At 58.4% G+C, this 24801-nt stretch overlaps 1 protein-coding gene across 1 annotated transcript; it reads right to left on the minus strand.

The window, feature by feature from the left end:
* Positions 1–690: 690 nt before the first annotated feature.
* ARHGEF1 (Rho guanine nucleotide exchange factor 1) lies at positions 691–23114 on the minus strand. The gene is given in 30 exon segments (XM_078145897.1): positions 691–1227; positions 1311–1459; positions 1590–1676; positions 1757–1824; positions 1976–2062; positions 2229–2316; positions 3292–3459; positions 3531–3606; positions 3720–3797; positions 3964–4064; positions 4571–4685; positions 4770–4895; positions 5355–5437; positions 5606–5752; positions 8106–8251; positions 8466–8633; positions 11547–11590; positions 11593–11654; positions 12513–12647; positions 12757–12792; positions 12878–12968; positions 13055–13154; positions 13317–13346; positions 13514–13760; positions 13843–13885; positions 13998–14096; positions 14847–14960; positions 15509–15586; positions 15681–15719; positions 22976–23114. Coding segments are annotated over 30 exon segments (2985 nt in total). The 5' UTR covers positions 23087–23114; the 3' UTR covers positions 691–1158.
* Between the last annotated feature and the right edge of the window lie 1687 nt (positions 23115–24801).

Raw genomic sequence — 24801 nt, forward strand, 5'->3', positions numbered from 1 at the left:
CAACCTAGTGCGTGATGTGCTTGTGTCATAAAGGGGAAGCCTCCTTCTTCCCACCCCACCCCCAGCCCGAGGCCAGGGGGCTCAGAGCAATAAATCCGCCCCACCCCCTACCCCCCACGGGAAGAGTTTATTACAAAAATAAAAAGGGAGAAAAAATCCATCCTGGGACAAGGACTGAAGAGTCATGTGTTACTGGGGGTTGGGGGGAGGTGAAGAGGGCCTGGTGAGGCCAGAGGGCAGACGGTCGAGCCACGGGTCAGAGGGCCAGGCTTTCCCCATGTAATGCCAAGGACTCTGGGTATGAAAAGGGAGTGTGAAGGTTTCTTCTTCAGGACGCTGAGTGCCAGGGCAGCGCTTAGAGTCCCACCCAACCTGGGAGAGGAGCCTGGGGCCTCAGTGGCCCCTCAGTCAAAGGGTCAAAGGCCGGCTGGGCTTGCTCCCTACGTGGCCAGCTCTACCTTCAAGGACTCCAGGCTCAGGCAGGGTGGGATGGAGACATGAAGACACAGCGACAGACAGACTCAAGGGGCGGGGGCGTCTGGCCCCCCCCCAACTCCCGGGTGAGGTAGGTAGTGCCAGCAGAGCTCTTCCCCATTCCCCAGAGGAGAAAACTGAGGGAAGGGAACTGTCCAAGGTCACACAGGTAGTAAGTGGCAGATCCAAGACATAATACATACATACATACATATATACATACATATATATATATATATTAAAAATAAACCTCAGAATATAAAAACAATGCATAACAGGTAAGGCACTGGAGAAGGAAGGGCTGGGGAAGAAGGCCCCCACGGGTGGGGGCGGAATACTGACACATCCCATCAGTGAAGGGGAGCTGGGTTAAAGCCCTGAGATCCCCCAAGGGGCCGGGGACAGAAGAGAAAGAGCAGCCTGGGGGGCCCCGCCTGCCTGCTGGCCCCCTCTCTGCAGACATGGGCAGTGGCTGATTCGCTGGAGGGAGCATGCCGACATCTCCCCCTCCCCCTTCCCATCCTCCTTTGGAGAGGGCCCTGGGGGGCAGGGGGGCATGGTAAGAGGGGGCCTTGTTCCCTGAAGGAGCCGGCCCACAGCTCTGGAGGGCGCCCCCATGTCCTGGTCCCCCAGGGCCACCCTCCACGGTGGGGCTCACCTGCCCGGCCCTCAGGTGCAGCCGGCCTAGCTAGGGGAGGCCCCATTGAGCTGGGAAATGACGAGTCTGAGCCGACAGAATTCTTCCTCTACTTCCTGAGGACAGAGGAGGGGAGCTCTGTGAGGGGAAGCCCCCCCAGTCCCTCTCCCCGTCTCCACCTGCCCTGGCCCTGGCTCACCTCCAGTCTCTTGATGGTGTCTTCCAAGGTCAGAAGTCTCTCCCGCACCTCCTGGGTCTGGGCAGCCCCAGGCACCCCCTCACCCTCCGGGGCTGGCCCAGGCCCGTTCTCCTCCTCTGCTGGGAGCAGGATTTGCTTAAGCGAAAGAACTGAGGGGCAGAGAGAAGGCGGGTCAGGAACGTGGGGACAGATCTGGGACCCGGGCTGGAGAAAGGTCAGGCAGTGACGAGGACAGGGATGGCCAGGCGAGGCGGGGCAGGGACGGGGCCCCTCGGTTACCTTCTCGGAGGGCAGAGGCCGCCAGCTGTCCCTCCGTGTCCGGGCAGGAGAAGGGCAGCAGGTCAGACAGGATGCGCTCACAGCGGCCTGCTGCGGGTAGGGAGCCAGCTCAGACAGCCGCCCCTGTGGCCCCAGCCCAGCCCCCTCCTCTCCAGCGCCTCCCTTACCTTCGGCCTGAGGGGCTTCTCTGCTGCTGTTTCCATTCTCAGAGATGCTGATCAGGGGCTCCCGAGTACTGAGGGGAAGGAGACCCAGCATGGGAAGGGCTGGAAAAACACAGGGGGCCCGGAAAGAGGGGGACGCACCTGAGGAGGGGGAGGGCAGTGAGGGAGGGGAGAAGGGGGCAGCAGGGGAAGGGGACACACAGGGAGGGGGAGGCCTCTCACCTGGTGGGGCTCGGGCGGGACCTGAGCCTCCCGAGAGGGGCTGGGACCTTCAGAGAGCCGGCAGTGTCGGTGATGAGGGCACACCAGCTAGGACAGAGCAGAGCAGGGGACAGCAGCTGGGGGGCCACGCCCGTCTCCCCACTCCTGCCCTAGGCCAGGCTGGAAGGGCCCTCTTCCAGAAGCCGGGGGAACCCACCCAAGGTGGGGTGCAGGGTACTCCCAGCCAACACCCCCACAGTCACCCGCTGCTCACTGCTTTCTCTCCGACACTGTCTGGGCCACCAGTTCATAGATATGAGCCTCCTGGTCCCAGGTAAAGATGACGTAGAAAGCCCTGTGGTCTGTGCAGGGGGGGAGCCACAGTCAGCCCCGGGATGGCGCCCACTCCTGCGGGTCACCCCTGAGATCCCACCCTCCCTCAGTGTCCCCCACAGCCCCACAGCCTCTGCCCTCTTTCCCAGTGGCCTCCAGGGGCCCTGCCCCTCCTCCCCAGAACGTCCCTGCTGTGTCCTCTACGGCTCCACACGCCTACTCCCATCCTCTGCAGGGGCCCTGAGGCTCGTGGCAGCCCCCTTGCTTTCCTGGGGGCCCATTCTGTCCCTCACTGCCCCAGAAAGCCTGGGTCCTGCCCCGGGGCTTGGGGTGTGTGTGTGCGCACACTCACACACACTCACACAAACACACACTCACCACCTCCTCCTTTCTCCACCTTGCTCTGTGTCTGTCTCACACACACATACACACACACACACGTACATACACACACATGTACATACACACACACCCCACCCTCTTCTTTCTCCACCTTGTTCTGTCTGTTTCCATCTTTCTGTCTCTGTCTTTCTCTCACTCTCACACACACTCACATACACACACTCTCTCACACACTCACACATCACTCCCTCCTTTCTCCACCTTGCTCTGTCTCTCACACACACACACACATACACACACTCTCATACACGCTCACACACACTCTCACACACACAACCCACCCCCTCTTTTCTCCACCTTGCTGTCTGTCTCACACACACACTCTCATACACGCTCACACACACTCTCACACACACAACCCACCCCTTCCTTTCTCCACCTTGCTCTCTGTCTCTGTCTCTCACACACACACACACTCACACACTCTCTTGCACACTTTCTCTCTCTCTCTCACACACACACACACACACATATACACATTCACACACATCACCCCTTCCTTTCTCCACCTTGATCTCTATCTCTGTCTCTCTCTCTCTCTCTCTCTCACACATTCACAGCAGCCCAGGTTCCCCGCCCGCCTAGCCGCAGCCCCAGCTCACCGGTGGCCACCTCACGGGTCATGGCCGAGGTCAGGCGCAGCACGGGCCGCAGCATGGTCTTGCCGTCGGGCGTCGGGGTCAGCGTGCGGCTGTGGGACTTGAGCAGCAGCCTCTCATCCTGGCGCTGCAGCAGGAGCAGGAGGTCGTCCAGCAGAAGCACATGCACCTCTGGGGGGGGAGGGGCGGGTCAGGGCCTGCTGGGCTCCCCTGCCCCTCCCCACCCCGTGGCCCCCACTCACCCACAGCCTTGTCCTTGGTCACTCTCCAGGTCAGGGGCCCTTCATGCACCAGCTTCTTCTTGGTGATGTCCAGGTTCTGGTGCAGGGAACGTGGCCAAGGTCACGGTGGAAGGGATGGGAGGGAAGGGAGAGGGAGTGGTCCGGGGGCTGGACTGGACCAGAGGGGGCAGGGGCAAGGAGAAGACCCACCTTGAACTCACTCAGCATGGGGTCACTGCTCTGCCGCAGGTGGGACAGGTCCAGACGGCGCTGGTAGTCCTTGAGGCGCTGCAGACACAGGCGGACTCTGGCCCGCTGACCCCTCCCCGCTGCTCTCCTCCCAAATTCTCTCCTCCCCTTCCCTCCCCCCAGCTCTCTCTCCTCCCCCCCAGCTCTCCCACCCCCCAAGCCCTCCCTTCCCCCTCCCCACCTCCCCAGCTCACTGCATCCTTACCAGCAGGTCCTCCATATCTCTCACAGACTGGTTCACATGATGCAGAATCTCCTTACAGCATTCAGCAGCCTGCTCCACCTTTGCCTTCTCCTTTGGCTCCTCTAGAGGGATGGGGAAGGGATGTGTCAGGAAGAGGCCTCAGCCCTTAGCAGGCAGCCCTCTCTCTGACTGATACCACAGCATATCAGAGCTAGAAGGCCCTTTGGAAAGTTAGCCACAACCCCATTTTACTTAGGAGAAACTGAGGCATCACATGGCAACTGAGTGGTAAAGTCAAGGCTACACCCCAGGTCTTGGGTCTCTGATTCTACCTTCTCTCTGCTGCATCATAACTAGGGCAAGACCCTGCCCCCTCTCTGAGCCTCAGTTTCCTCTTCTGAACAAAGTGATCAGAGCAGGTGGTCTCTATGGCCCAAGGAGAGAGGGCTCCTCGATCAGGATGGAACTTTAGGCCAGAGAGAGGATGGGTTCTGGGAGCCAGGAGGCTTTGTCCCCTCCTTGCCCACCACCATGTTTCCCTCCCTGATCAGTGGAGGGAGGCCCTGCTCCCTCCCCCTCCCCCTCCCTGCTCCCTCCCTTCTCCCCTCCTCCCCTCTCACATGCTCACCTGTGTTCTGCCAGATGCTCTGCAGAAGCAGAGGGTACTTTGTAAGTCGCTGCATCTCTGTGGGGATCATGTCTTTGAGCTGTAGCCGCCGGCAGCGGGGCCTGCTCTCTGCTTCCTGGGGGTAAAGGCAGAAAGGTGACCCCAGGGACCCGAGTGTCCTGACTCCCAGCCCCTGCATCCCTGGCCCCTTGGGCCCCACCTGCACAAAGGTGCAGAATCTCGGCTCCTTTCTCTGCTTGGCCTTGAGCTGCTCCAGAGCAAAGGACTGCCGGCTACAGAATCGAGAAGAGATCTTCTGGAACCAGGAGCCCTCAGGGCCATCAAACTGCGGAGACATTATTGGGGAGGGGGTGTGTGCACACCATGCCTCCCCTCAGACGCTCCTCACAGAACTGGCTAGGAAGGAGGACTAAGGGCTGGATCCTGAGAGCCACTGGGGAGAGAAACCGAGTCAATGAGGGGGCCAGGGCTGGGAACAGGGAATCAGGAGTGGCTAAGGAGGGGAGGGGGCAGTGTAGTTCAGCAAACCGGTCCACCTGGGTCCCAAAAGGGAGGACACTGGGTGACCAAGGACACCTGGGGCCACGAAGGGAGGACGCTGGGTGACCAGGGACATCCGGGGCCTGGGCAGGTTGGTCCAAAGGGACTGGAGGAATCCAGACACTTGGGTCCCTCGGGGGGCTGGCAGTACATGGAGGAATGAGGACACCTGGGCCCCTGGGGGTGAAGGAGAGATTGGGGCACCCTGGCCGCTGGGTTGGTGGGATCTGGGCACCCAACTCACCCTGGCCAGCAGCACATCTCCAATCTCCTCGATGAGGTAGCCGCTCTCCTGCCGTAGCTTCATCAGGCTCTCCAGGAACAGAGCTGGGGCAGCACAGGGAGTTCTGTCACAAAGCCCATAAATACCCAGGGCCTGGGAAGGTGAGTGTATGTGTGGGGAGGACCTTCCAAGGGATGGAGCAGGCCCCAGGATAGGGACGCTGAGTGAAAGGAGGGAGTGGGAGAAGGCCTTGGCTGGTTAACCCTACTCACAGTGCACGTCGATCAGCTCATCCAGGCTGGGAAAGATGTTCTGTAGCTCGTCCATTGTGAAGAAGCCCCCATCAGCCATGGGCTGGTAGAAGAGGTCATGGAGAACCCGAAGCATGCGCACGTGGGCCGCCTCCGTCACCAGCAACTCTAGAGGGGAGAGGCAGAGGTCGTAGATCCAGGCACCTGTCCTACCAGGGGGTAGATAGCACAGGAGAGCTCCCCGGGAAGGGCAGTCACTACAACGGATAGCGGTCAAGCAGGGGCAGGGTGCCACCAGGGGTCACTGGAGAAAGGGGGAGGCCATTAGTCACCAGCGGTGAAAAGTTCAGTTCAGTCGTTTCTCAGTCACGTCTGACTCTGTGTAACCCCTTCCAGGGTTCTCTGGGCCCTGTATTTATTATAATAATAATAATTATTAACAATAATAATCCAATAAGATAAAGCGCTTAGCACAGTGCTCGGCACACAGCAGGCACTATATTGTAGTTTAGCTGTTCAATTGCGTCCTATTCTCCATGATACCTTTTGGGTTTTCTTGGCAAAAAATAGGGAAGTGGTTTGCCATTTCTTTCTCCAGCTCCTTTTACAGAAGAGGAAACGGAAGCAAGCAGGGTTAAGTGACTTGCCCAGGGTCACACAGCTAGTAAGTTACTGTAATTCAGGAAGATGAGTCTTCCAGACTCCAGCCCAGCACTACATCGACTGCGCCACCTAGCTGTCCTAGGTGATAAATTCACCAGTGGTCAATCAAGTACTTATAATGTGCTAGGCCCTGGGCTAGATGCTGGGCAGAAAAAGATAAAAATGAAACAGTTCCTGCCCTCCAGGGACTTACATTCCATCAGAGGAATTATAAACACACACATGTATACACATATTTTATACATACACACACACAAACACACATATATACACTTAGGGGAGGTGGGCAGGTGGAATAAAAATGCAATAAATCTAAAACTGAGGCTGCAGCCTGACTGTAAAGGGCTTTAAATGCCTGAAGAGTGTGTGTTTGGCCTCACATGCGATATCTTGGTATCAGCCAGAATTTTCATAGCAAAGTGCTTTACAAATATTATTTATCTCACGACAACCTGGAAGGCAGGTGCTATTATTACTTCCATTTTACAGATGAGGAAACTGGGGCACAGATGGGCCAAGTCAGGGATGGGGAACCCGCAGCCTCGAGGCCACTGTGGCCCTCTCGGTCCTCAAGTGCGGCCCTTTGACTGAATCCAAACTTCACACAACAAATCCCCTTAAATAAAAGGATTTGTTCTGTAAACCTTGGACTCGGTCAAAAGGCCATACTTGAGGACCTAGAGGGCCTCATGTGGCCTCGAGGCTGAAGGTTTTCCACCCCAGTAAGTGACATGCCCAGGCGCACAGGTTCTGAGGTCCAAGTGCCTGGGATGAAATTTGAACTCGGGTCTTCCTGAGTCCAGTCCACTGTGCTACCCAGGTGCAGGAGACTGACATGGTTAGGCCCATGTTTGGGGAAAATCATTGGGCCAGCTGTGGGGGAGGATGAAAGATGGACGTGAGGTTAGAGAGGCCAGTCAGAAGGCTACTGCACCAGTCTAGGGGAGAGGTGATGAGGGCCTACACCAGAGATGGACTGAAGAAATGTTGGGAATCAAGGGTGACTGCCGGGCTCTGTGGCTAAGGCTGAGAGCCTGGAGCTCTTAGGAGGCATGGGGATGCTTGGAAGAGGGGTAGGTGGGGCAGGGATAGGGAAGAGAAGTCCTATTCAGACACGCTGAATTTGAGTTGCTGACAGGACATCCGTCTGGAAGCATCCTCCTCCAGGAGGGCAGCTGGGTGTTATGGGGCTGGGGCTGAAGGAGAGGCACTGGGGCTCTGCGAATCACACATAGAGATGATCACTGAGCCCCGGGAGCCGATGAGATCCCCAAGTGGAAGAGGGAAGATGGGAGGGCCCAGGGCAGAACCGTGGGGACCAGCCCCAGAGAGGACGGAGGAGTGGGCAGACAGGCAGGGGGGGAAGCCCAAGAAAGGAGAAAGTGGTCAACAGGTGAAAGGATGCGGACGAAGAGGGAGAAACATCCTTGTGTTTGGCAAAGCAGAGATGGGGGGGGGGGGTTGACCAGCTCTGGAGGATAATGGGAGAGGCCAGATTAGCTGGGGTGGAGTGAGAAGACAGGGAGGAGAGTACAGGCAGAGAGCCTGAGGGCATGGGAGAGATGCAGGCTGGTCTGTAGGTGGCAGGGAAGGAGCCAAGAAAAGGCTGAAGGGTAGAGAAGAGAGATGGGCCATCGCTAGGCTTAGGGGCCTCACATAAGAGAGACTGGGGGTGGGGGGCCCGGAACCCCAAGAGCCGGAGGAAAGGCCGGGTGTCCCCAAGGGAGGTGGCTTTCACCAAGGAGCTGTGAAGGTCACCAGAGACACCAGGGCTGGGTGCAGCGGCCCTGCAGGGACTGGGTGGGTTGGGAAGGTCCAGGGCGGGGGGGGGGGGGGGGGGCGCACATCTGGGACTCACCACTGATCACCTCTTGTCGCTTCACCTGGTTCTTGTGCATCCCACTCAAGGTGTCAGGGGGGACCAGCTCCCGCCAGCCAGGCGGCTCCTCAGGCTCCAGCTCCAGCCCCCCGCGGCCCGGCTCCCCCTCCTCACCTGGCTCAGGGCTGTGGGATGGATGGCCGTGAGGGACCCTGGTGCTCGGTCCCCTCCGAACCCCTTAGCCTGGCACCCTAAGCATCCAGCCCCCCCCCAGTCCCTGCCCCCGCCCACCACCCTGCCAGAGCGGTACCTCGGCCGCCCCCTCAGGCTCTGTGACCAGGGCACCCTCCGTTCTCCTGCTCATCCTGAGGGGGGGTGGTCAAGGGAAGGGTGACGTACGTGGCACGTCGGGCGGAGCCAAGGGCCGCCGTGGCAGAGCCAGGGTCTGTGTCCACGTCGCTTCGGGAGCGGCCCCCTGCTCGGCCCTTGCCCCCAAGGCTGCCCCGGGATGGCCGGCGCCGGTCGGTCACCCGAAGGCTCTCGGAGCGCCCCAATCTCCCAGACAGTCTGGGCCCCAGGTGAGTGAGACATACCAGAGTGGGGGAGAGGAGACCAAGACAGCCAGGACGGAGACCAGGGGGAAGCAGAGACCGAGGACAGAGATGGAGGGGAGACAGAGACCAGCACAGAGACCGAGGGGAGGCAGAGACCGAGGACAGAGATGGAGGGGAGACAGAGACCAGGACAGAGACCGAGGGAAGGCAGAGACCAGGACAGAGACCAAGGACAGAGACCGAGGGCAGGCAGAGACCAAGGACAGAGATGGAGGGGAGACAGAGACCAGGACAGAGACCAAGGACAGAGACCGAGGGGAGGCAGAGACCGAGGACAGAGATGGAGGGGAGACAGAGACCAGGACAGAGACCAAGGACAGAGACCGAGGACAGAGATGGAGGGGAAACAGAGACCAGCACGGAGACCGAGGGGAGGCAGAGACCAGGACAGAGACCGAGGGGAGGCAGAGACCGAGGACAGAGATGGAGGGGAGACAGAGACCAGGACAGAGACCGAGGGGAGACAGAGACCGAGGACAGAGACCGAGGGGAGACAGAGACCGAGGACAGAGATGGAGGGGAGACAGAGACCAGGACAGAGACCGAGGGGAGGCAGAGACCAGGACAGAGACCGAGGACAGAGACCGAGGGGAGACAGAGACCGAGGACAGAGACCAAGGGGAGACAGAGACCAGGACAGAAACCGAGGACAGAGACCGAGGGGAGGCAGAGACCAGGACAGAGACCGAGGACAGAGACCAAGGGAAGGCAGAGACCGAGGACAGAGACAGAGGGGAGACAGAGACCAGGACAGAGACCGAGGGGAGGCAGAGACCAGGACAGAGACCAAGGGGAAACAGAGACCGAGGACAGAGACCGAGGGGAGACAGAGACCAGGACAGACACCAGGACAGAGACCGAGGGCAGGCAGAGACCGAGGACAGAGATGAAGGGGAGACAGAGACCAAGGGGAGACAAAGACCAGGACAGAGACCGAGGGGAGGCAGAGATGATGTCAGAGACCAAAGAATGGGAATGGACATCAGGCAAGGAGAAGAGGCAAGAAGAGAAATCAAGGTAGGAGACAGAGGCGAGGGGAAAGACAGGACAGGGATCCAGGGGGGAAGAACATGCAACAGGGAGAAGACAGAGTCAGCACTACAGGCCATGCTCCTGAGGTCGGGGAGGCTGGGGAAGGGGAACAGGCCATGAGGGACTCTGGGAGCCTGGGATGGAGGCAGGGAGAGGGACCCCAGGGGAAGAGAGGAAGCAGGAACCCGAGTCCCACCCTGGGCTGCAATGGATTCCAGAAGGCATCCCACCCCGCACTTCTGAGGGGCAGGGGCGGCAGGGCAGGGGGCAGGCTTCAGAGAGCCTGAGAGGGGGCATCGGATACTTAGCTGTTCCCAGGATAGGTGGGGTGGTGCATGGGGAGGGGGAAGGAGGCCGAGAAGACATGGGGGAGAGGGATAGACCCCTTCCCCCACCCCAGGGCCCAGGCACCCACCTCTTCCACTTTCTGGGGAAAGAGCAGGTTCAGGGTCAGAGGTGCCCCAGATGGGCCCCACCCCCCAGGTCTCCCAAAGCAGCAGCACGAGGACGGGCTGGGGGCTGTGCCCGTCCCCCCCAACCATGAGGGGGGCGAGGCCCCCGGGGCAGCATGTAGCAAGGTGGGGGTAACACTGTAGGGAGGCAGGAGCTGAGTGTGGTGAAATGGAGAGAGAGAAGGGAAGAGGAGAAGGGGAAGGGGAAGGGAGAAAAAGGAGGGGAGGGAAAAGAGTAGGGGAGGAGGGAGAAAAGAAAGGGAAATGAGAAAGGGAGGGACAGAAGGGGAGGAGGGAGATGAGAAAGGGAGGAGGGAGAAGAGAAGAAGGAGGGAGGAAGAAAAAGGAGAGAAGGGAAAAGAGTAAGGGAGGAGGGAAAAGAGTAAGGGAGGAGGGAAAAGAGAAAGGGAGGAGGGAGAAGAGAAAGGGAGGAGGGTGAAGAGAAAGGGAGGAGGGAGATGAGAAAGGGAGGAGGGAGAAGAGAAAGGGAGGGAGAGAAGGGGAGGAGTAAGACAAGAAGGGAAAGAGGGAGAAGAGCAAGGAAAAGAAAAAGGAAGAAAGAAAAAAGGTGGAGTGCTTAGAGGTCATCTGGTCCAACCTCTTCTTTTGACACATGGGACAGCTGAGACCCAGAGAGGGGAAGGGAGTGGCCCAAGGGCACATAGCCCACGAGAGAACCACTGATGGAATGGAAGGGGAACCAGAGCCCATCAGAGCCATGCTTATGTAAGAGAGCGACCTCAAGCTCAGGGCGGGGGCGGCCGTGGCTGGCCCCTCAGGGACAGGCCAGGCCTAGCCCAAGTCCAGCTGGAATTGTCCGGGCCCTCTGAGGTCCACTCACGGCTGCCTCCTTGTGGAGGCCCAGAGCCGCTCGGCCCAGGGGGCCTTCCATCCTGGCCCAACGTCCCCCAGCCCCATACTCTGGCTCTCATCCCGCTCCCCACCGTCTCGGCTCTCTGAGGCCCCCGAGCCTTCTGGCCTCTGGCCTTGGCACACCAGAGGGCTCAGAGCTGACAGACACAGCGAGCCGGAGCTCGGAGAGTCCTCAGACTTAAAGCAGCAGTTACCGAAGCCCTGAGGGGCCGTGACCTGCCTAGGGTGGAAGAGCTGGTGAGTGGGTGAGCTGGGACGTGGCCCCGGCCTTCTCCGTCAAGGCTAAGACTCTGTCCACCATGAAATGGAACAAATTCAAGTGGGAGGGGATAAGGGTGGAGGGGGAAGCGGAGAGGGGAAGTGGCAGGAGGATGGGCTGGCGGCTGGCAGGCAGGCAGGCGGCAGGCAGGACAGCTCTCTCCCTCCCCAAACAGACGCCCCACCTGCTCCCATTTCCCCTCTTCCCATCCCCACCTGAAGCCCCTACTCAGCCCCGGCCCCCTTCCTACCTCTCCGTGTCGGCCCCATCCTCTGTGCTGCTCTCTGGGAGATGGGGGACTCTGAGCTTGATGGGCCTTGGGGGGGTGGGTCCCCCACTTCTGAGGGTGGATCAGTACCTGAAGAGAGAGAAGACATTTGTTTCCTTCGGGAATGAAGGCAGCTGGCCTTCCAGCCTGCCTCGGGTCCCAGATCTGGCCAGCCCATGGCCAAGACCTCGGCACTCAGAGCCCCCCTCACAAATGGGGCACCCCCTCCCCAAGTCCAGTAACAATGCTGTCATGAGGGTGGAGAACAGACCGCTGGCCCAGAGCAGCTGGGACTCTCTGAGGTCCGGGGCGGGTGGGGTCAGTCTGGAGGCAGCCCTGACACCCTGCTCAGCAGGCCCAGGAGGGGGGGCTGCGAGGACAGCTGGGGGGGCCAGACAGAAAGGACCCTGCCCGGAGGCCAAGGGTGAGCCTAGGCCCCAAGAAGAGCTCTGCCTCTCACACCCCAACACACACACACAGCACACGTGCACACAGACACGTTACACATATTACCCATGTGTACATACATCACACATGCACATATCATGCATACACATATACACACACACACACAACACCCCCAGACACCACCCAATCTAGAGTGAGTTTGTGGTCTCCTGATCTGAAGGCGCAGCCCCCCTTTCTGGGGGCCCTAAAGGAGAACCCGAGATCTTGCATGGGAGCCCCCTGGGGATCTTTGGGTCTTGGAACCCAAGACTTAAACAAATGACAGCTGCAAGGGGGGACCCAGAGCCCAAGAGTCTCAGAACTGGGGACTCCCATGAGCTGGACTACGAGAGGGGGTTCCCAGGGCAGACCACGGAATCTCATACTCAGAGCCTGGAGATGTCTGAATCATGAGCTGGTGAGAATCACGGGGCCGCTCCCACATGGGAGGACTGTCCCTGGGCCCAGGAGCAGCTATCTGAGGGAGAAACCCCTTCTCACCTGGCTCCTTGTCCGGGCTTTCACCTGGAGGGGGATGCACAGTGACTCCTGGGGCATCCGGACCGGGAGGCCCAACGATCCCCCTTGGGGGAGTCACCTGGCTGATCTTCCGCTCGGGAAGCCCCGACTTCTCACCTGGGGGTGGAAGGGCAGGATCAGGGCCACTGACCCCTTGTCCTTGGGAGCCCAGGCCCAGCCTCCCTCAGACCCCAAGGGCAGGGGACCCCAAGGTTAGGGCAGTTACCGTCACTCTCAGCTTTCGGGTGTCGGAAGTCAGGAGCTGAAAAAAACAAGAGGGGCCGTGAGGAACTGTGAGGGCGGAGGTGGGGAGCGGGGCCTGGGGGGGTCCGGGGGGTGGTGCTCACCCTGTGCCTCTCCGCGGCTCCAGAGGGCCGCATCCAGCATGCCTATGAAGCTCTTCTTGGTCTTGGTGGGATCATCTGTGCGGCGGTTCATCTGTGGGGGAATGGCGGTCAGAGTGGTCAGCAGCCTCCTCCCTCCCCACACTGGGCAGGCCTAGGGGAAGCGAAGGAAGGAGGCACCTTTTTCCGGAAGAAGTTCCCTCGGGCCTTCTTGTCACCACTCTTGGTCCGAACGCCGAGGTAGCGCATGTAGGTGCTGATCGCGTTCACTATCGCCACGCTGGGGGCAAGCGAGCAGTGAGCCAGGCCCCTGCCCGCTGGGCACCTCTCAGCACCCTCCCCACAAGCTGGGGTGGTTCTGATCCCCACCTCCCTTCACCCCAAGGGACCCAGGGGCCCTGGCCCCCCAGCCCCCACCCCAGAGGGAGATCCCAGGAATCACCTCTTTTCCTCATCCATGGAGCTGGTCGGGCTGTGGGGAGAGGGTCAGGGAAAGGCTGGTCAGCTGCTTCCTGGCTAGCCCTTCCACTTGGGGAGCCCCCCCACCCCGCCGGAGAGCCGGGAGAGGCAGAGGAGACAGCCCACCCTCACCCCCAGGAAGGCAAAGGTCCAGGTCGGCAGGGGGCCTGGGTCACTCACTGCACGTCCTCCAGCCGGTTCAGGAGCCTCTCTGCCACGAGGCGCTCCCGGCCCTCAAAGCTGACCCTGTCCCGGGCTGCCCAGGCTTCCAGCTGGGACAACTCTGGCTCCCCAGGGGTCATTCCCATGAGCCGCTTAGACCGGAAGTCCTCGAGCTGACGGGAGACGGTGTTCTGCTGGGCCCGAACCACCTCCTGGAGGAATCGCCGCTGGGTCTCCTCAGGGAGCAGTTCTGGGCGCGTGCGGTCTATGGGATGGGCACGGTGGGCATGGTGGCCCTAGAGCCTGGGCTGGGCTCCCCCCTCCCGAGGCCCCCTGCTACAACTTACCGAGCTCAAAGGACACTGACGGGGGTACGGGCACGCGCAGGACCTGCCCAAAGGAGAAGCCTCATGAGGGGTGGAAGTGGGCAGGAAGGGGCTTCCTCACACCTGGGTGGGGGAGGGGAGTCTGGGGGCAGGGAGGGGGAGAGGGCCTTCCTCACCGCCGTCTTCTCTAGGAAGTTGTGGTAGAGATCCAGAAAGCCTTTCTTGGCCTCCTTGGGGCCCAGCGTGGCCAGCATGTCAGCATGGAGACAGCACAGCTTGGGGGCGGGAGGTGGGGGAGAGAAGAGGTCACCGTCGTCCCCTGAACCCCAGCACCCAACCCCCCCAAGACTTCCACCCACGGAGCTGCCAGCTCTGCCCCGGGTCCCTCAGGATGCCTGGGGATGCTCGCCAAACTCTAAGGGGATCCCTTTCCACATCACCAGGCTCTCCTCATTCCAGAACTGTCGGGCTGGGTGCTCAGGTCCTGGTGCCCTTGGCCTAGGTGACCCTACTGCCAGCTGTGCTAACACATTCTAGATCAACAGAGTCTAAGCCCTGTCCTGGGCCCTCCGGCAGCCGGGCCAATGCACAAAATAAAATACAGAGGATCACAAAGAAAGTTCTATGGATATATGGGGAGGGGAGAGGTAGATTTTTAAAAAAATTTCACAGGCTCCAAGTTAAGACTCCCTATTCCCATGCCAAAGCCAGGTTCTACACTCCAGATAGCAACACAGGTTCTGGATGTCACAGGCCACCATCCAGGTGGTAGACGACCACAGTTCATGCAGTCTGGTTCTAGACACACACACACACACCCCCCCGGCTGCTCCAGGCCTGGTTCTAGATCTCTCCAGCAAGGCATCCTCTGATTCTAGATTCCTCCTGGCCTATGAGGTCTCTGCCTTTTAGATCCCCTCCTAGGCTGTGCACCCTACTCTAGACCCTACCCCCCAGGCTCTGCACTCTGGTTCTGAGGCCACCTAGGCGTTCCCAAACTGCTGTGAACCAAGCCCAGGCCTCACCAGGGGTCCCGGATCGAACTGCAGAGCCACGTGGTGCAGGAGGGCCATGACGTGGGCGGGGCGGCGCTTCACCTGCTCCAGGCTCTGGAACTCGCTGCTCCGCTCCTCTGGGTGCTAGGGAAGGGAGTTATGGAAGAACAGAGGCCGTCAGCCCAGACACCAGGGGTGGAGTCCAAAGAGCCCTGAGCCTGAACCCCAGCTCTGTCCCTGATGCTAGGCGGTCTCAGCAAGTCCCTGCCCCTCACTGGCCCTAGACTTCCCCAGCTGTCAAATGAGAAGGTTGGACGCAACTCACATTCTGGTTCTTCTCCAGAGAACCAGGGACAGTTTCCCCCAGTTCCTGGAGGGAGGAGGAAGAGAGTGCAAGAGCCCTCCTTAGCCCTTAGGTTCCCCATCTAGAACACGGCCAGCTCAGACCTTTCCAACTCTGACATTCCATGTTCTAGGTCCCCTCCCAGCCCTGACTTTCCCTGTTCTAGGGCCCTCCCAGCTCTCATGTTTTCTACTCTAAGGGCCCTCCCAGCTCTCATATTCCATGTTCTAAGGGCCCTCCCAGCCCTGACATTCAGTTATGGGACACTGGGATACACATGGCAGGGAGGGGAGGAGGAGACAAGAGGCTGTGTTGTGATGGGGGAGGGGGTCCTGGTGTGCCAGCTCACCGTCTCCAGCTCATTCTCAAAGTCCTCATCTTCGGCACCAATGATGCTGACCGGAGCTGGCCGGGTCGGGCCAGGGGCCTGGAACAAGACAGCGGGGAAGGAGGCTGGGTGATCTGGGGTGCCCCTCTTGGAGGGTCCCGACCCCCCGCCCTCTCCCCATCAGCACACTTACCCCTCGCACTGCATCTTCCATATCCATGCCAAGCTGAGGCTGTGGGGAGAATCCCGGCCACAATGAGACCCTGGGCCCGAGATAGGAGGCCCGGACGCCTGGGTTACTCACACATTCCTGGCCCAGGTGGGGAGGTGAGTAAACAGAGCCTCCCCTCATCCACCCATAACTCAATGGAGCCTCTGTCCGGCCCACAAAGAGCCCTTCAGAAGCCCGGGGCCTTGGCCAAGCTAGGGGCGGGGTGAGCCAGGATGCCTGGGCCCCCAAGGGCATGGGGATGAGAAGCCTGGACACCTGGGTCCCTGAGAGGAGCTGGGATGGGGGACAGAGGAGAGGTGGGACAACATTCTGGGGGGATGAGGGGGCCCTGACCTGATCAGAACAGGGCTGGGGGCCGGATGTCGCCTTCTTCACCCACCAGCCCCACTTCCTGAAACAGGAAGTCACATGGGCCCCCAAAGCCATGGGCCCCCGCCCCATAGGGAACCCAGGCGTCCACGCCTGTGATCACCCAACCCCTCAGGGGCCTAGGAGTGTGGGCTCCCAGCCCCCATTCCCATCAGGCTCCTGGCTCCCCCACCCAAGGGCTCAGGTTTCTGGACCCCAGCAGCTGGCTGTGGGGCTGAAGGTGGGGTCTCCCCATACCTCTCTCTCTCTCCTCCTCTCCATCCCACCCAGGCTGACTCTGCCTGCCTGTCTCTGTCTCCACCACACTGAGCCCCACAACCCCCCCCACATACTCCCAAGTCTCTCTGTCTCTGTCTCTCCTCCCTCGTGGTGTTAATTAGTCTGTCTAATCGGAACATTAATCACAGACAAGTGGTCCCTATGTGTGTGTGTGTCAGGGGGGCAGAGCCCAGAGGAGGGGAGGGCGGGAGAAGGGGTGGGGAGGCCCCGCATCCCCAGGGAAGGGGAGGAGGAGGAGCGGCCTTGGACTGCTGACCCAGCAGCTATTTTTAACAGCTGGCATCGCCCAGGCTCTGCCCCGGTTCCACCCAACCCCTCATCCCGCCTGCTGGGGGGGGAGGGGGGCCTCAGCCTTCTCCCTCCCACACCCCCCATCCCCATAGCTGGGCCTTCTCCTTTCACCACCACAGCCCCCAAACTCGGCCTTCCCCCCTCCTATCCAGTGGCCCCCCCAGGCCAAACCGAGGTCTTCTCCCCCTATCCAGACCCCGTACTCTCAGCTCGCAAGCCAACACCTTCTCCTCCTATCCCCCATCCAGTCTTGCCTAAGCCTCTCCCACAGCTCCCAGGCCTGATCACCCAGTAAGCCCACCTCCTCCCAGTACAGAGACCCCAAAGGAAAAGGGGTTCCCTAAGCTATGAAGGAAGGGTGGGAGGGGTCTGGCAAGTCTATGCAGACAGGGGACCTGTAGGAGGCCAGCAAGTTCAATCGGGGCTAGGTGGCTCTTTGGGAACTCCAAAAGAGGGCTCTGAGAGGGCTCCAAAGAGGATGGGGCCCTGGGGGGCAGCATGGTACAGCAGAGAGTGGGGGAGCTTTGGGGGCAGAGACCCAAATCCTGGAGGCAGCCTCTGCCACCTTCGTAACGGAGGCAAGCCGCTTACCCTCTCTGACCTCAGTTTCCTCATCTGTAGAAGAGGAGTGAGGCTAGACAATTCTGAAGATCCCTCCGACCCTTACTTAGTGTGCAGGGAATAGGGGCTTTACAGGCCCAGGGGCTGGGGAGGCCTTGGGGAGCCTGAGGAGGTTTGTGCAGGAGCGGAGGCTACGCTCGGGGCTGGGGGGGGGGGAATGCCGGACAGGGAACCAGAGCTCTACAGTGAGCAGAGGCTCACTAGAAAGAGGGATGCTTCGTAGAGGGAACAGGGGGTCCATGGGAAGCAGCCTAGAGAACAGGGAGAGTCACACCAGTCAGAGAGCTGGTTCTATAAGGCACCCATCCTCACAGGCAGCCACAACATTGACTGGCTGCCATCTTTTATCTGGAGGGTTTAAGAGATGGAATATTAAAGAATCCTATATAAAACAGGCACCCTCTACCTTTCTGTGTGTCCCAGACCCCTGGAGCAGGCAGTCTGCAGATGTCTAGAGACCAGTTATCAAAGTATTAAAAACCAAGTTCCCAGGACCCAGGCTAAGAACCACTAGCAGCCCTACAGAGGGGCTCTCTAGGGGCCAGAGTTGGGGGTCTGTGGGAGAAGTCCCTACAGGGGAGTGAGCACCAGATAGGATTCTCCCTGGAGACACTACGTCATCCTAAGAGCATCTTCTACTAAGGCCTCCAGAAGGGGCTGTTTCTGAGCAATCGGGGGTGGGGGTCTACTGGCACAGAAGCCGATAACGGGCGTGGAGGGTGCCATCTCTCGGCTGAAAGTGCTCTCTTTAGAGTTACCGAGAATCTCGCCTGCTCAATCGCCAGTGAAGCTTTGGCCAGGGTGGACCGCCCCCCTCTCCTGGATCCGTCCACCTGCCCTGCCTAACTTTCTCCCTGCCTGTCTGTCTGCTCTGCCGGCCTCCTGCTGGCCTGTGGTCCACTGCGGGTGTCCCCTGAGGCTCTGTCCTTTCTCTCTGCTTTCTACCTGCTCTGACTGGGTGACCTCACCAGCACCTAGGGCTCCATGCTCACCTTTAGGCCTCTCCCAACCACACATCTAGCCTGAGTGCCAATCACACATCACCAGCTGCCCCTAGCAGAAGGACCCACGGCCACTGACAACAGGGCCCCGAATGGGGCTCTTGCTCCTCCTCCAGACTTTTGCAGAGAGCACCATCATCCTTCCCATCACCAGCCTCAGAATCTTTCAACCAATCAAGCCATTCTTCTGAGGCTCAGCACCTGCTCAAGACCCTTTGATGGCTCCCCAGTACCCACAGCCTGAATTTCTTGGTCCTTCTCAGAAACCCTGGCGGGCTGCCGTGCACAGCCTGGCTCTGAGCCCACCTCTCTGGAGCCTTGTCTCCCTCCCTTCCCCTCCCCTTCACACACTCTACATTCCAGACAATCTGGTCCACTTGGCTGTTCTGAGAACTCGACATTCCATCACCCAACTGCGCTCTTTTACTTAAGCCTCCCTCACCTTCCCGTCAGAATCCTTATCTTCTTCCAAATGAGGCACCTCCAGGTACCACCTCCTGGGGAAGCCTTCCCTGCTCCCCCTGCCCTCCACCCTCCAGTGTGCACCTCCAAGACCCTCCCCAAGAAGGCCGGAAGGTCCTCAAGGGCACTGACTCTGGGTAGACTTTGTCTCATCCTACAGAACTCACTTAAAGAACATTTATCTTTCAGAGGACAAAAACAGCAGAGGGAGTTCCATGAAGATTATAATGGAGGCCTGTCACTAGGCTGAAGATTTCTGTGGACAGAGAGGTTTCTAGGGCAGGGGCCCCCCACAGAATAACTTTTGGTGATATTCTTATGAACTCAGAAATTGTGTGACTCTCCCTAGGGACAGAAAGGTGCCAGAGTGGGCAATCTACAGGGGTCAAGATTACTTGGGTTGGCGGGGGTTCCTGGGGATTTGGGGTCTATAGGGACTGAGGGGCATAAAGGGTGGAAAAGGCAGGGGCAGGTTGTCCTGAAACTTCTCTGGTCATCAAGGTTTAAAAAGGGGGAAATCTGTAGGGTTCGGGGAATCCAGGGGGCATAAGAGAGCCTATTAGGATCCTGCAAAACTATGGACTTCAGAGAATCAACAGAAGACAAAGCCTATGAGGCCTGGAGGAGTCTAATCTAATGGGACCAGGGAGAGTCTATAGGGCTGAGGAATTTATAGGATGAGGAAGACTATATGGTCCAGGGATTCTACAGGATCCAGGGGTGCCAGAGGCTGAGGGAGGTCTATATGGAATATACAGGTTGGGTATCCACAAGGTCAAAGGAATCTATATGGTGGGGGTATCCATGGGACTGGAGCGGGGCTACATGGATTATACAGCCTAGTGGGACTTTAGAAAACATGGGGAGGGTCTCTGCAGTGTAGGACAGTATCTATAGGGACCAGGGATGCTATAGAATGGGGAAAGGTCAATAGTGTGTGTGTGTAATACAATAGTAGTAGTAGCAGTAGTAATATTAGTAGCAGTAGTAATAGTAATAATGATAGCTAACATTTATATAGTACCAGGTACTGTCCCAAATGCTTTACAATTATTATCTCATTCAATCTTCATAACCACCATGGAAAGAAAGTGCTATTATTATCTTCATTTTACAGAGGAGGAAACTAAGGTAGACAGAGGTTAAGGGACTTGCCCAAGGTCACACAACCAGTAAGTGTCTGTGGCCAGATCTGAACTCAGATCTTCCAGACTCCAAGGCCAGTGCCCTATCCACTGGGCCACCTAGCTACCCAAATACATAGGGTAAGGGTGTCTACAAGGTCCAGAAGTTCTATAGGGTGGGGACATCTATAGGGTCTGTGGGCTACATAGATTATATAGGGTAGGAATTCTACAAAGTCTGATGGTCTACATGAAATACACAGGATGGGAGTCCAGGGATGCTGGGGAAGGGGAGGAATCTATGGTCTTCCATCATGTAGGGTGGGGATGTCCACAAGGTCCAGGAAGTCTATATGGGGTAGGCATCTTTGGCAGGAATTGTACATGTCTCCATGGTCCAGGGATGCTGTAGGATGCAGCATGGTGGGGTGGGGAGGAGGGTAGGTGGTCTATAGGGTCTGCACGGATTATATAAATTAGGGTGTCTACAAATTTCAGGGAGTCTATATTGTCTTGGTTTCTACATAAATGACATGGAGGGATGTGTCCAGGAAATTACATGGTGGGGGCATCTATAGGATCCAGGAATCTACATGTATTATCCAAAGTGGGTGTCTACTGGGTTTAGGGACAGTATAGGTTAAGACTTGCTTAGAGGGTCCACGGAGTCTGTGTGGTAGGGGTGTCTATATGGTCCAGGGGGTGTGAAGAGGGTCTAAGGACTGTGCAGTGTGGGGCGTGTCTGCAAGGTCCAGGAGTATCTACAGGGTCCAGGGGTCTACATGCATTATATTGGGGCGGGGAGAGTCTGTAGGGTCCAGGGATTGGACAGGGTGGGGCGTGTCTACAGGGTCCATGGAGCCTACGTGGTCGGGGTGTCTATGGGGTCCAGGGTCTGTGCAGGGTGGGGCAGTGTCTGCAGGGTCCAGGGAGCTGTGTTGTGGGGGTGTCTACAGGGTAGGGGTGGGGGATGGGTGGGTATAAGATCCCAGTGCCTAAAGGGCGGGGCTGGGGGGGGGCACCCTCACCTGCTCGGCAGCCTCGTCCTGTCTGTCCGGCTCCCGGGCGCCCCAGCCGCCTCCCCCTCCCTCGGCGGAGCCGCTCTAGCCGCACCCTGGAGCCTTTCCTCTGCAGCTTCACTGCTCCCGGAGGCCCGGCCCGGACCTCTCTAGCCCGCCCACGGTCCGCGCCGCAGCCCCAACTCCACTGCTCCCCACGCTACCACCTGGGGCCGCTCTAGGCCGCCACCACTCGACTGCTCCCGGGGCACACATGAGGCCTCTCGTGCCAGCCTGGAGGACCCGCCGCTTCCGTGCTTTCTACTGCTCTGTCCTGCAAAAGCCCCTCCCCCCACCCCCTCCCGCCAGGGCCTCGCGTGTTGTCCAGCCCGCCCCGCCCGGCCCTGCCCAGCCCTTGGGGCTCCATCCAGGCCACCTCGTGGTCCAGGGACCCTCTCCCGAGCAGGAGGCGAACTTCCCTGCAGCACCACCACCTTTCTTCTCCATTGGCTCCCGGGGCCAGAACTTTCTGCCATCACCTCACCACCTCACCTCCCGCTCCCACCTGGGCCTTTGTCCTTCAGTCCCTGCCAGGCTGGCCTCCCACCATGAGCTATGTCCTTCCCCCGCAGCTGCCCCTGCCTGGTGGTCCTGCCCTTGGGCATCCCTCCTCCTCCTACCTGGTCCTCCCTTCATCCCTTCCTGTCCAGCCTCCCCTTAGCTACCCCTCCTCCTCTTCCTCCTCCTATGTGATCCTCCCTTCCTATCTGATCCTCCCTTCCTCCCTTCATCCCTTCCTACCTGGCCTCCCATTAGTTACCCCCTTCCTTTCCTCCCTTTTCTGGTTCTTCTCACCTCAGCTCCCCCTGCCTAGCAGTCCTCCCCTTAGGGACCCCACCTCCTCCTCCTCCTGTCTGGTGCCTCTCCCTTCATCCCTTTCTGTCTGGCCTCCCTTTAGACACCCCTCCTCCCCCTCCTCCTGTGTGGTCCTGCCTTCATCCCTTCCTGTCTGGTCCTCTCTTCATCCCTTCCTACCTGGCCTCCCATTAGCCACCCCCTTTCGCCTTCCTCCCTTTTATGGTTCTTCTCACCTCAGCTCCCCCTGCCTAGCAGTCCTCCCCTTAGGGACCCCACCTCCTCCTCCTCCTGTCTGGTGCCTCTCCCTTCATCCCTTTCTGTCTGGCCTCCCTTTAGCCACCCCTCCTCCCCCTCCTCCTGTGTGGTCCTGCCTTCATCCCTTCCTGTCTGGTCCTCTCTTCATCCCTTCCTACCTGGCCTCCCATTAGCCACCCCCTTTCGCCTTCCTCCCTTTTATGGTTCTTCTCACCTCAGCTCCCCCTGCCTAGTAATCCTCCCCTTAGGGACCCCACCTCCTCCTCCTCCTGTCTGGTGCCTCTCCCTTCATCCCTTTCTGTCTGGCCTCCCTTTAGCCACCCCTCCTCCCCCTCCTCCTGTGTGGTCCTGTCTTCATCCCTTCCTGTCTGGTCCTCCCTTCATCCCTTCCTACCTGGCCTCCCATTAGCCACCCCCTTTCGCCTTCCTCCCTTTTCTGGTTCTTCTCACCTCAGCTCCCCCTGCCTAGTAATCCTCCCCTTAGGGACCCCAGCTCCTCCTCCCATCTGATGCCTCTCCCTTTATCCCTTCCTGTTTGACGTCCTTTTAGCCACCCCTCCTCCTCCTCCTAGCTGGTTCTCCCTTCATCCCTCGTTGTCTGTCCTCCCCTTAGCCACCCCTTCTTCTTTTCCTGTCTGGTCCTCTCCCTCAAGTTCCCCCTGCCTGGTGGTCCTTCTGCCCTTAGCCACCCCTCTTTCCCAGGTGATAATCTTCTGCAATCAAAGGAAAACAGGGGGGACTCAGGAAGTATAGCCCAATGGGTGCTAAGGAAAGGAAGGAGGTGGGAGAAGATGTACCTGGGGTTAGGCCGGGGAGAGCCCCAAAGGTCTTGGGGGTACGGGGATTTGGGGATCCCGGGCCCTGGGTCCCAGCTTGGGTTTTCTGGCTCCGGCAGGGCAGGAAGCGGCGCTGGGCCGGCTTTCCGGAGGCCCTGGCCCTCCTGCCCCTCCCTGCTTCCTGCCCTGACTGGGAGGGGTCCCCCCACACCCCACACCCACCTCCTCCCCTCTGCTTCCTTCCCCTTCTCTGCCAGTGCCTCTGAGCTCCTCCTCCCTGGGAGGCTCAGCCCAGCCAGAGGTGCATGGTGGCCCCTTCTTCTCTTCCTCCATATCACCATTTCTTTGACGCTCTCTTTCTGTCTCTCTTCTTCCCTCCCCTTTTCCTGGTCTCTGGTCACTGTCTCGACCAGGAGGCCTCCTTGGATTTGTCCCTCTGCTCCTCAGTCACTGTGGAGCTCAAATCTGCCCAGCATGCATCTGCCACCCCAAGCCCCTCCCTTCCTCTGGCTCTGCTGTGGGCTGGCTGGCTGACTGTACTTTGGTGCTCCTTCACCTGTGTCTGTCTCTCTCCCTGTCCGTCTGCCTGTCTACCTTTTCTGCTTCTCTATCTCCCTCCTGCTCTGTCTGCCTGTCTCTGCCTGTTTGCCTCTATGCCTGTTTTTGTCTCATCACGCTTTCTGATAGCTCTCTTGTCTGTCTGTCTTCTGCCTGCCTGTCTCTTCCTTTCTCTCTGACCCCCTCATCTCTCTCTGTCTGTGCCCTTCTCTCATCTCTCTTGCTGTGTCCTTTCATCTCTCTATTTGTGTATTTGTCTTTCTCATCTCTGTCTCTCTGTCTCTCTCTCTCTCTCTCTCTCTCTCTCTCTGTCTCTCTCTCTGTCTCTCTCTCTCTCTGTCTCTCTCTGTCTCTCTCTGTCTCTCTCTCTCTCTCTCTCTCTCTCTCTCTCTCTCTCTCTCCCCCTCTTTCTGTGGGCAGCTAGGGGGCGCCGCAATACACAGAATGCCTGGCCTGAAGTCAGGAAGACTCAGCTTCGTGAGTTCAAATCTGGCCTTAGACACTTATGACCTGTGTGACCCTGGGTAAGTCACTTCACCCTGTTTGCCTCAGTTTCCTCAGCTATAAAATGAGCTGAGGAAGGAAATGGCAAACCATTCCAGTATCTCTGCCAAGAAAACCCCAAATTGGGTCACTAAGAGTCAGATACAACTGAAAAAAAACAAATCTCTTTCTTTCCGTCATCCCTCTTCTCTCTCTATGTATGTCTCTCTCACTGTTTTTCTCTCTCTATCTGCCTGTCTCCCTCTTCATCTGCTTCTCTCTCCCTTTCTCTCTTTCGTGTCTCTCATCTTTGTTTCTCTTTCTCTTGTCTTCCTGTCTCTCCCCCAACGCTTTCATTCTCTCCCTCTGAGTCTCTTCCTTTCTGTCTTGTCTTTTTTCCTCTCTATCTCTCTGCCTCTGTGTCTCTGTCTTTGTCTCTATCTAATTAATTTTAATTCAGAAAACTTTTTTTGTTTGCCTTTTTGGCTAGGCAGTGGGGTTAAGTGACTTGCCCAGAGTCACACAGCTAGTAAATGTCAAGTGTCTGAGGCCAGATTTGAGCTCAGGTCCTCCTGACTCCAGGACCAGTGTTCTATCTGCAGCACTACCTAGCTGCTCCCTCAGCAAACTTTTTTTTTTCCAGCCAAAGACAAGGTTTATTAAAGATCCACCGTAGTGGCCAGCCTCTTAAAGAATCTGAACACTGTGAGCTATTGGCTAGGTTCTTAAGGAATATGAGCTCAGCAAACATTTATTAAACTCCTACTATATACAAGGCCCTATGCTGGATTCCTGAGGGAAGGAAGGAAGGAAGGAAGGAAGGAAGGAAGGAAGGAAGGAAGGAAGGAAGGGAGGGAGGGAGGAAGGGAGGGAGGGAGGAAGGGAGGGAGGAGGAAAGAAAAAAAGAAAAAAAAAGAAAGAAAGGAAGAAAGAAAGAAAGAAAGAAAGAAAGAAAGAAAGAAAGAAAGAAAGAAGAAGAAGAAAGAAGAAAGGAAAGAAAGAAGGAA

Source organism: Phascolarctos cinereus, unplaced genomic scaffold (genome assembly GCF_003287225.1).
Source record: "Phascolarctos cinereus isolate Bilbo 61053 unplaced genomic scaffold, phaCin_HiC Scaffold_726;HRSCAF=1367, whole genome shotgun sequence".
In the NCBI taxonomy this organism is placed as follows: domain Eukaryota; kingdom Metazoa; phylum Chordata; class Mammalia; order Diprotodontia; family Phascolarctidae; genus Phascolarctos; species Phascolarctos cinereus.